Here is an 11781-nt window from a genome sequence, read left to right as displayed (position 1 = left end):
AACCACCACAGGGGTCAAAAAGCCTTCAAGTTTTGGAATAGGATTGGGCTTTTGTTAATATCATCATATCATACAGTGATAATTTTTTTCTTCTTGTTTAATATACAACAAATTGCCACAAGCTGACAGACATCCCAGGGTTGTGCCATGAGACCTGGAAAGAAAAAAAAAACATCTCTTTCACCTGTCTCATTTTCTAAGTTTACCCATGAAAATAATTTCTGCATGATCAATAGTAAAAACTGAACTATTCCTGCAATTCCAAATTTTTCACTCTCATCAATCTGACATCAGGACTTTGAAACAATGGGCCTCAATGGAAACAGAGATTTTAATAAAAACAGGAAATGCTGGGGAAACTTAGCATGTCTGTTAGCATCTGAGAAGAGACAAAAAACCCAGTTAACATTTCAAATCCAAGTATGACTTCTTTGGAATAGAGACTGTGTTTCGTTCAATTTTTATAAGTATTGTCTTTCAATGAAAACCTTAGTTTTTATTATCTTTAGCATGTGAACATGAGTGAATAGTTTTCTTTAGTAAAAACAGTGAGTCGTATTGGACACAAAAAGTTAACTCTGTTGCTCTCTTCTCAGATGCTGCCAGACATGCTGAGTTTCACCAGCATTTTTTGACCTTATGTTAGAGACTTCAATGCTTCAAAAGGAGAAAAAATGACTAGGAGAAAGTGAAGACTGCAGAGCTGGAGATCAGAGTCGAGAGTGTGTTGCTGGAAAAACACAGTAGTTCAGGCAGCATCCAAGGTGCAGGAGAAGCGACGTTTCGGGCATAGGCCCTTCATCATTCATTCCTGACAATTTTGTGGAACACCTCCAGTCTGTGCACAAACATGACCCCTACCTTCCCTTAGCTAGTCATTTTAACAATGTCCCGCTCACATATTCACTTGTCTATCCTTGGCATGCTGCAGTGTTCCAGTGAATCACAGTGCAAACTGGAGGAACAATAGCTCATCTTCAGACTAGGCACTTTACAGCCTTCTGGACTTAATATTGAGATCAACAGCTTCAAATTGTGAACTATTTTCCCTTTCTTAAAGCTTGATACATTTTGTTATCATGTCCTCAATTCCCTTCCCCCATCCCAGGGGGACTGTCTGCCCTTTCAAGCCTGGCAGGAGACACATCATTGTTCTGTCATTCTCACATTACAATCACTTCAACTGAACTATCAATATCTTTTCCCCATCAACACCCTGCACCTACTCTCCAAAGCCCCACCCTTCCAAACTATAGCATAAATACTGTCGCCTCCACACTTGACTTTCGCTTTGAAGTCAAGACTCGAACCGTTAAATACTTCCAAGTTGCTCAATAAGTTAAATAATTCACCAATAATCTACTTTTTAAAAATTAAGGAATGTATCTTTGCTATATATCTTATAATTATTGCTAGTTAATGAATTAAAACATATGTTATTGTTCTAAATGAGTTTTCCATGCATGGTGTATGCAGAAATGTTTCCAACAAGTGGTTCATGTTTGCTTTCACAGATCTTTACTGTCTGAATCACAGCAAGCGATAAGCAGTTTTTTTTGTAGCAAAACCAGAGATACCGGTTACGTTTATTTTAGTGCATTATGTGAAATAAATATTCCACTAAGCTGTATAACACAACGATGTAATGAATAAATATGTTATATAATATAAAATGCATCACTGAATGAAATATATGATGGCTAATATTTAATATAACAACGTAATATTTAATATAACAACGTAATTCATGTGCGCTGTAGCAATCTTGAAAGACCCGACCGGACTGTAATCTATATGGTTAGCTAAAAGTCACACAACACCAGGTTATAGTCCAACAGGTTTAATTGGAAGCACACTAGCTTTCCGAGCGATGCTCCTTCATCAGGTGATAGTGGAGGGCTCAATCCTAACACAGAATTTATAGCAAAAATTTACAGTGTGATGTAATTGAAATGAGACATTGAAAAATTGATTGTTAAGCCTTTCATCTGTTAGAATACAGTGATAGTTTCACTTCTTTATGTGTAAATCACAAAACGTTTTTTTGAAAAGTTGCATTCTCGGATAGCTAGACAATATGTTGAAGGTGTTGGCCTCGTGTTCTCTGTCTATGCCATGATGTTTAGATTGATTCTAATCAAAAAAGTGAGATAACGGAGTTTTATATAAATTCAGGCAGATTTTGAGCTCAGAGTTCTACATGAATGCATGCAATGTTTCAGCAAAGTACAATGTAACCCTGCAAGTATAAATTCACCCCACAAAACATATATATGCATGTGGGTCTTGTCTGTGTGTGTGTTGTCTGGGTTGGGGGTTATGAGTGTGAGAAAGTGTAAGTGTGTGTGTATTGAGTGCACAGTGTCTTAAGTCTGTGAGAGTGTGGGAGTGTGTGCGCATCTGTGTGTATGTGTGCATAGGAGTGCCTGTCTGTGTGTGTGTAGGAGTATCTGTGTGTACAGGCACTCCGATGCACACAGACACCCACACTGTTTGCTATAAATTCTGTTAGGATTGAGCCCTCCACTGTCACCTGATGAAGAAGCGTCGCTCCGAAAGCTGTTGGACTATAACCTGGTGTTGTGTGATTTTTAACTTGGGACACCCCAGTCCAACACCGGCATCTCCAAATCGTAATCTATGTGCAACCTGTGGGCACTGATTTCCCGGACACTGTAATATCCGCTGGGGTGAGGCGGACCAACAATAATGTGGGTTAGCGGCGACTGACAATGACGCACGGAGGTCAGAGTTGACGGCTGGTTACTATGGCGGCGTTAACCATGTTCAGTAGGTCGTATCTCTCGACCCAGGGACTTGGAGTTTGGCTTATTCCCTGCTCGGTGGTTCGGTGCTTTGGAGCCGGGATACGGTCTGCTGTACTAAGCAGACATGCTGTGAAAGCTGGAGTACCGTTCCCCGGAGCGAAAAGCTTTAGTGAGAGCGCCTCAGGGTCGGCGGCTGGGCCCGGGGCGGAGCTGCGGGTACATCACCTGGAGGCGGAGTTGGCAGGTAATCCACCTATATAAGTCACCTTGGTTACTCGGAGGATAGGCTGCAACACTTGCTTATTAGGAATGTTTTTGTTTCGTTTCCTCAACTAGGTAAAGTCATTATAGTCTTACCAGACCATAAATTTATTCTCTTCTTAGTGGAGGTTTAACCTGAGGGTTGCCGTGCCGCAGGCAAGGGGAGAGTTCGAGAAGCAGACCCCTGCTAACCCCAGCTGATGCAGAAATTGAACCTATGCTGTTGGTAGCACAAACCGGCTATCCCACCAACTGAGCTAATTTTCCCAAACGTTTCAATATGATGCTTAATCGCCTTGAAACTAGATCACCTGATAAATGGTTGCTTCTTATGTAAGACTTTAGAAATTGGGCCACGGAAATGAAAGTGTCACATTCAATTTCTTTATTGGAGAAAATCAATTTAACTTCCGAGTCAATTTAACTTCCGAGTCTTGATTACTTCAGAGTGAAAGTCAAATGTGGAGGGGACAGCATTTCTGCTATAGTTTGGAAGGGTGGGGCTTTGGAGAGCAGGTGCAGGATGTTGATGGGGAAAAGATAGTTCAGTTGAAGTGATTGTAATGTGAGAATGACAGAACAATGATGTGTCTCCTGCCAGGCTTGAAAGGGCAGACAGTCCCCCTGGGATGGGGGAAGGGAATTGAGGACATGATAACAAAATGTATCAAGCTTTAAGAAAGGGAAAATGGTTCACAGTTTGAAGCTGTTGAACTCAATATTAAGTCCAGAAGGCTGTAAAGTGCCTAGTCTGAAGATGAGCTGTTCCACCAATTTGCACTGTGATTTACTGGAACACTGCAGCATGCCGAGGATAGACAAGTGAATATGTGAGCGGATAGTGATTCAAGGAGATTTGAAATAAGCATAGTTTCTGGAGATGAAGTTTCCAGAGATAATCCAATGTAAAAGAGAAATTCATATTGTTCATAATATGTTACAGGTTAAGTTAAACAAATAGTGCATATTAGCAATACTGCCAATACTCTGAAATAAAAAAGTGTTGGAGAAACTTAACATGTGGCAATATCTGTGGAGAGGGAAACAGTTAATGAATGTTTCACTTCTCGAAGATTATTTAAATAGTAAACACTTTCAGATCAAAGTGGAACTTTTATATTTTATATTTTGTAATTCTTAGATTAGATTAGTTTAGATTAGATTACTTAGAGTGGAAACAGGCCCTTCGGCCCAACAAGTCCACACCGACCTGCCGAAGCACAACCCACCCAGACCCATTCCCCTACATTTACCCCTTCACCTAACACTATGGGCAATTTAGCATAGCCAATTCACCTAACCTGCACATTTTTTTGGATTATGGGAGGAAACCGGAGCACCTGGAGGAAACCCACGCAGACACGGGGAGAATGTGCAAACTCCACACAGAGAATCGCCTGAGGTGGGAATTGAACCCGGGTCTCTGGCACTGTGAGCCAGCAGTGCTAACCACTGTGCCATCGTGCTGCCTGTGTTATGACTTAAAGCAGACTCTAGCCATGACCAGGAATAAAGTATTTGGTCTCAGTCTGGTGTCAGGCATACTTCATATCCTATCCAGTGAAGTTGTTTTTGTGTGGTTTAGTGTATCGAACCTGGGCAAGTTGGCTTGGGAGAGGACATTGTTGTTGGGCTGGCGTTCTTGCTGCTGCATTGGAGGATCTGATGCTGATACTTGTGTGCTTTGATGTGCCTGCGTTTAGGTAGTTCAAGTCTCCAAAATTTAGAAAAGTGCAGGAAACACTGGAACCAGGTAAAACCATGATGTTAGCCTTGGGTTTGTGGTCATGATCCTCCAGTTATTTGCATCCTTATTTGACCATGGATCTCACCATTGATCGTAATTGATGGGTGGAAATGTTGTGCTTTCAGAGCTGTTTGAAAAAGACCTTCATTTTCAGGAATTATGTACTGATATTTCCTCATATGCTTTGGAGTAGAAATTGACTGTGACCTGGAGCTCAGTTTCTGAGTGGGTACGTTAACCATCATGTACATCCAGAAATTCTTTGCATTCGGAATGATTTTGATTTTTGGATTGAAGGAGAAGTAGAATGAACAGGTTCTCATCTGTTCTGTAGATTATTTCTGCATCTGCGGGTAATTTGCAAACATTGTGATGCAGTGTGTTGCCAACAGTGTAGGTTCAATTCCCACACTGAGGTTCCCATGAAAGACTCAATCTCTTGCTCACCTGAGGTGTGGTGATCCTCAGGTTAAACCATCAGCAGTCATCTCTCTTTGAGAGGGCAGCCCTAAGGTTTGGTAATGGTAACTTTTTCATACTTTATGCACATATACAAAAAGTATTAATGGTGGCAGGGCAGATTGAGTGAGAGAGCAAGTAATGAATCCCTACATTGTGGACCCAGGCCATTTGGCCAACAAGTCCACACCAACCCATCCAAGAGTATCCCACCCAGACCCTGTTGCTCTACATTTCCCCTGACTAATGCCCCTAGCCTACACATCCCTGAAAATTACAGGCAACTTAGTGTGGCCAATTCACTTAACTTGTACATCTTTGCATTGTGGGAGGAAACTGGAGCACAGTGTATTCAAAGAGAACATGTACCCTATGAACACAGTCTGCCGATTTCTCGGCAACAAACCCAACCAAGCAGACAGAATGCTCCCAGAAACCTTAATCACTCTCCCCAACGTCAAAGACATCTCAGAAATGACAGTTAGACTACTCAGACCTTTCGGCATCATGGTAGCCCACAAAACCACCAACATACTAAAACAGCAGCTAGTGAACTTGAAAGACCCTATACAGACAACAAGCAAAACTAATGTCATTTGCAAAATACCTTGCAAGAACTGTTTAAAAAAACCCCCTACATTGGACAAACAGTGGGAAAACTAGCCACCAGGATACATGAACATCAACTAACCACAAAAAAGACATGATTCACTCTCATTAGTATCCTTACGTACAGATGAGGAGGGACACCACTTTGACCCAGACAACACATCCATCTTAGGACAAGCTAAACAGAGACATGCACGAGAATTCCTAGAAGTGTAGCATTCCAACCGGAACTCTGTGTCAACAAACATATTGACTTTGACCTCATTTACCATCCTCTAGGAAAAACAACAGGAAGTGACATCAGCGCAGGAAATGACATTACCAACCCAGGGAAGCCTAAACATATAAATAGAAAGGGTGTCAATAACACCAGTGCTTCACTGGAGGATCACTGATGTTACCTAGTATGGTGACAAACTATCTGAAAACTAGCCTTCCAGTTCAGTGAGCAAACTTACATCAAAAAGTGACCTAACCAATGTCCTGTACAGCCACAACATGACCTCCCAACTCCTGTACGCAATACTCTGATCAGTAAAGGAAAGCATGCCAAACACTGCTTTCACTATCCTATCTACCTGTGACTCTACTTTGAAGGAACTCAGAACCTGCACTCCAAGGTCTCTTTGTTTAACAACATTTCCCAGAAACTTAACATTAAGTGTATAAGTCCTGCTATGATTTGCTTTCCCAAAGTGCATGCCCTCGCATTTAGCTAAATTAAACCACTCCTCAGCCCATTTTCCCATCTGATCAAGATTTTGGTGTGCTCCGAGGTAACCACCTTTGCTGTACACCACCTCCAAGTTTGGAATCATGTGCAAACTTTCTAACTGTACCACCTATGTTCACATCCAAATTATTTATATAAATGACAAAAAGTAGTGGATCCAGCACCAATCCTTGTGGCACCCAATTCTTGTGGTCACAGGCCTCAAATCTGAAAAACAATCCTCCACCACCATCCTCTGTCTTTTACCTTGGAGCCAGTTCTGTATCCAAATGGCTAGTTCTCCCTGTGTTCCATGAGATCTGAACTTGCTAACCAGTCTCCCATAAAGAACCTTGTTGAACAACTTACTGAAGTCTGTATAGATCAAGTCCCTTATCAATCCTCTTTGTTACTACTTCAAAAAACTCAATCAGGTTCGTGAGACATGATTTTTCATGCACAAAGCCATGCTGACTGTCCCTAATCAGTCTTTCAAATATGTGTAACACCAGTCCCTTAGGATTCCCTCCAACAATTTGCCCACCATTGATGTCAGGCTCACTGGTCTATAGTTCCCTGGCTTCTCCTTACCACCTTTTGTAAATAGTGGCATGGCGTTAGCCAACCCCCAGTCTTCTGGCAACTCTCCTGTGAGTATCGATGAAGCGAATATCTCAGCCAGGGGCCCAGCAATCACTTCCCTACCTTCCATAGAGTTCTAGGGTACACCTGATCAGGTCTTGGGGATTTTGTATCCACTTTTATGTGTTTCAAAATCCAACACCACCTCCTCTGTAATATGGACATTTTTCAAGATATCTATTTACCCACCTTCTATATCTTCCATGTCCTTTTTCACTGTAAACACTGATGCAAAGTACTTATTTAATATCTCCTCCATCTCCTGTGGCTCCACACATAGGCTGCCTTCTGATCTTTGAGGGCCCTATTCTATCCCTCGTTACCATTTTCTCCTTAACGTATTTATAAAAACCCTTTGGATTCTCCTTAAACCTATGTTCCCTTTTTGCCCTCCTGATTTCCCTCTTGAGTATGCTCCTACTGCCTTTATACTCTTCTAAAGATTCACTCAATCGCTCATGTCCATACCTGACTTATGCTTCCTTCTTTTTCTTAACCAAAACCTCAATTTCTGTAGTCATCCAGCATTCCTGACACATACCAACCTTACCTTCCCCCTAATAGGAATATACTGTGTCTGGACTCTTGTTATCTCATTTTTTTTGCTGTGCTGTTCCAGCAATAAAGTTTCAACATACCAACCTTACCTTCCCCCTAATAGGAATATACTGTGTCTGGACTCTTGTTATCTCATTTTTTTTTTAAAGCTTCCTATTTCCAGCCATCCCTTCACCTGTGAACATCTGCCCCCAATCAGCTTTTGAAAGTTCTTGCCTAATACCGTCAAAATTAGCCTTCCTCCAATTTAAAACTTCAACTTTTAGATCTGGTCTATCCTTTTCCATCACTACTTTAAAACTAATAGATGCTCCCCCACTGACACCTCAGTCACCTGCCCTGCTTTACTTCCCAAGAGTAGGTCAAGTTTTGCATCTTCTCTAGTAGGTACGTCCAGTTCGGTGGTCTATAATACAATCCCAATAAGGTGATCACCCCTTACTTCACAGTTCCACTCAAATACCTTCCCTGGATGTGTTCCCAGGAATATCCTCCATAAGGACAGCGGTCCTTATCAAAAACATCACTCCCCCTCTTCTATGAACCCCCCCCTCCCACCTTTTCTATTCTTGCTATTGCATTTGTATCCTGGAACATTAAGTTGCCGGTCCTGTCCATCCCTGAGCCACCTTTTTGTTATTGCTGTGATATCCCAATCCCATGTTCCTAACCACGGGACTGAGTTCATCTCCATTCCCTGTTCGGCCTCTTGCATTGATATAAATGCAGTTAAATTTATCAGTCCTACCTTGTTCTCTGCTTTGTTCCTGCCTGCTCTGACTGACTTGCTCCCTTTACCAACTGTACCAGTCTCAGCTTGATCTCTTTCCTCACTATTTCCCTGGGTCCCACCCCCTGACCTTACTAGTTTAAATCCTCCTGAGCTGCTGTAGCAAGTCTTCCTGCCAGCATATTGGTCCCCTTCCAATTTAGGTGCAATCTGTCCTTTTTGTACAGGCCACTTCTACCTGAGAAGAGATGCCAATGATCCAGAAATGTGAACCCTTCTCCCCTGCACCAGCTCCTCAGTCATGCATTCAGCTGCTCTATTATCCTATTCTTATCCTCACTAGCTTGTAGCAGTGGGAGTAATTCAGATATTACTACCCTTGAGATCCTCCTTTTTAAAATTTTTGCCTAACTTTCTATATTCTCACTTCACTCTACTAAAGGCCATCTTTGCTCCTTCACAACTTACAGACCCAGAAAGTCTTTTTGCTCTTAAAAAAAAAACAGTGCTCTTGGATAACCAAGTTTATATTTTTAAAGTTTAATCAAGAGACAGATCTCAATAAAATATAATCAAGAAAGAACCCACTCTACTCACTACTGTAGACATACCACAAGGTTACACATTAAAACTATGTGCTTATTAGTTACTGTGCTGAGTGATATATAGCATGGAAACGGATTATTTGGTCCAACTCGTCTATACTGACCAGATATTCTAAATTAATCTAGTCCCACTTGCCAGCACTTGACCCGTATCCCTCTAAACCCTTCCTATTCATGTATCCATCCCGGTTCCTTTTTAAATGTTGTAATTGTACTGGCCACCACCACTTCCTCTGGCAGCTCATTCCATACACGTACCACCGTTTGTGTGAAAAGGCTGCCCCTTTGTTTTCTTTAAAATCTTTCCCGTCTCCCCCTAAACTGATGCCCTCTAGTTCTGGATTCCTCCAACCCTGGGAAAAGACCCTCGTGACTTTATAAACCTCAGCCTCCATTGCACTAGGGAAAACAGCCCCCCCCATTCAGCCTCTCCCCATCGCTCAATCGCTCCAGTACTGGTAAGATTCTTGTAAATCTTTTCTGAACCCTTGCAAGTTTCACAACACCATTCCGATAGGAGGGAGACCAGAATTGCACAGAATATTCCAAAAGTGGCCCAATTAATGCCTTGTATTGCCGCATCATGACATTCTAACTCTTATAGTGCTGTGGCCAATAAAAGAAAGCATTCTAAACAGCTTCGCTATCCTATCTGCTGGAGACTTCACTTTCAAAGAATTATGAGCCTGCACTCAAAGGTCTCTTTGTTCAGTAGCACCTCACAGGCCCTTTCCAAAAAGCAGATAGAGATCTATAGAACAGAAAAAGACCTGTTCATCACCTCCAAACCAGGCAACATCCTGGTAAACCTTTTCTGTGCCGTCTTTAAAGTCTCCGCATTCTTCTGGTAGTGTTGGAAGTAGAACTGTACGCAGTATTCCAAATGTGGTGAAACTGAAGTCTTGTGACATAACTTGCTGACTCTTTTATACTCTATTCCAAGACCAAAGAAGGCAAGCATGCCATCATTTGGAGATGCCGGTGTTGGACTGGGGTGTACAAAGTTTTAAAAAAAAACTCTCAACACTAGGTTATAGTCCCAATAGGTTTACTTGGAAGCACTAGCTATCGGAGCACTGCTCCTTCATCAGGTGGTTGTGGAGTACACAATTGTAAGACACAGAATTTATAGCAAACATTTACAGTGTGCAAAGTTAAAAATCACACAACACCAGGTTATAGTCCAAAAGGTTTAATTGGAAGCACACTAGCTTTCGGAGCAATGCTCCTTCATCAGGTGATAGTGGAGGGCTCAACCCTAACACAGAATTTATAGCAAACAGTTACAGTGTGATGTAACTGAAATTATACATTGAAAAATTGATTGTCTGTTAAGCCTTTCATCTGTTAGAATACAGTGATAGTTTCACTTCTTTCATGTGTAAATCACAAAACCTTTTTTTAAAAAAGTTGCATTCTCAGGTTAGCTGTTAACAATGGTGATAGCTAGATAATATGTTGAAGGTGTTGGCCCCCTGTGTTCTCTGTCTATGCCATGATGTTTAGATTGATTCTAATCAAAAAAGTGAGATAATGGAGTTTTACATAAATTCATGCAGTTTTTGAGCTCAGAGTTCTACATTAATGCATGCAATGTTTGAGCAAAGTACAATGTAACCCTGCAAGTACAAATTCACCCCACAAAATATGTGTGTGCATGTGGGTCTTTATCTGTGTGTGTGTGTGTGTGTGTCTCTGTCTGGGTTGGGGGTTGTGAGTGTGAGAAAGTGTATATATGTGTGTGTAGTGAGTGCAGAGTGTCTTAAGTCTGTGAGGAGTGCATGTGTGAGTCTGTGTGCGCGTCTGTGTGTATATGTGTCCGTGTGTATAGGAGTGCCTGTGCGTGTATGAGTGTGTGTGTGTGTGTCTGTCTGTCTGTCTGTCTGTCTAGGAGTATCTGCTTGTGTGTATAGTGCAATCATAGTCACCTGTAATGTGACATGAACACAAGGTCCCGGTTGAGGCCCTCCCTATGGGTACCGAACTTAGTTATCAGCCTCTGCTCGGCCACTTTCCTCTGCTGCCTGTCCCGAAGTCCACCTTGGAGGATGGTCACCTGAAGGTCCGAGGCTGAATGTCCTGGACCACTGAAGTGTTCCCCAACTGGGAGGGAACCCTCCTGTCTGTTGATTATTATGCGGTGACCATTCATCTGTTGTCGTAGCCTTTCCCCAATGTACCATGCCTCTGGGCATCCTTGCCTGCAACGTATAAAATAGACAATGTTGGCTGAGTCACATGAGTACCTGCCATGTACAAGGTGGGAGGTGTCCCTACGTGTAATGGTGGTATCTATGTCCACACTCTGACATGTCTTGCAGCATCTACCGTGACAGGGTTGTATGGGGCTGTCCTGAGAGTCGGACAGCTTGCTACGAACAACGATCTGTTTGAGGTTTGGCGGTTGTTTAAAGGCAAGTAGTGGAGGTGTGGGGAAGGTCTTGGTGAGGTGCTCATCCTCATTGATAATGTGTTGCAGGTCATGAAGAACATAGCGTAATTTTTCAGCTCCTGGGAAATACTGAACAACGAAGAGTACCCTGTCGGTTGCAGCACGTGTCTGTCTCCTGAGAAGGTCATTACGGTTCCTTGCTGTGGTACGTCGGAACTGGCAGTCAATGAGTTGAGCATCGTACCCCGTTCTTGTGAGGGCATCCTTAAGTACTTCCAGGTGTCCGTCACGTTCCTCC

General features: G+C 42.3%; 1 protein-coding gene across 5 annotated transcripts in view; it reads left to right on the top strand.

Moving 5' to 3' along the window:
- Nucleotides 1-2588: 2588 nt before the first annotated feature.
- Nucleotides 2589-11781, top strand: part of auh (AU RNA binding protein/enoyl-CoA hydratase) — a 316065-nt gene continuing 306872 nt past the window's right edge. For 2 of the 5 annotated variants that reach the window (XM_043714131.1, XM_043714121.1), the window contains exon 1: nucleotides 2589-3012. In XM_043714131.1, the coding sequence (XP_043570066.1) occupies nucleotides 2769-3012 (244 nt within the window). In that variant the 5' untranslated portion in view covers nucleotides 2589-2768. The remainder of the gene's footprint in view (nucleotides 3013-11781) is intronic. The other 3 variants (XM_043714150.1, XM_043714114.1, XM_043714142.1) reach the window with 2 other exon arrangements.

The sequence above is a fragment of the Chiloscyllium plagiosum genome, chromosome 2 (assembly GCF_004010195.1).
Source record: "Chiloscyllium plagiosum isolate BGI_BamShark_2017 chromosome 2, ASM401019v2, whole genome shotgun sequence".
In the NCBI taxonomy this organism is placed as follows: Eukaryota; Metazoa; Chordata; class Chondrichthyes; order Orectolobiformes; family Hemiscylliidae; genus Chiloscyllium; species Chiloscyllium plagiosum.
The sequence above is the reverse complement of the archived record's forward strand: the minus strand, read 5'-3'. Positions and strand labels throughout refer to the sequence as shown.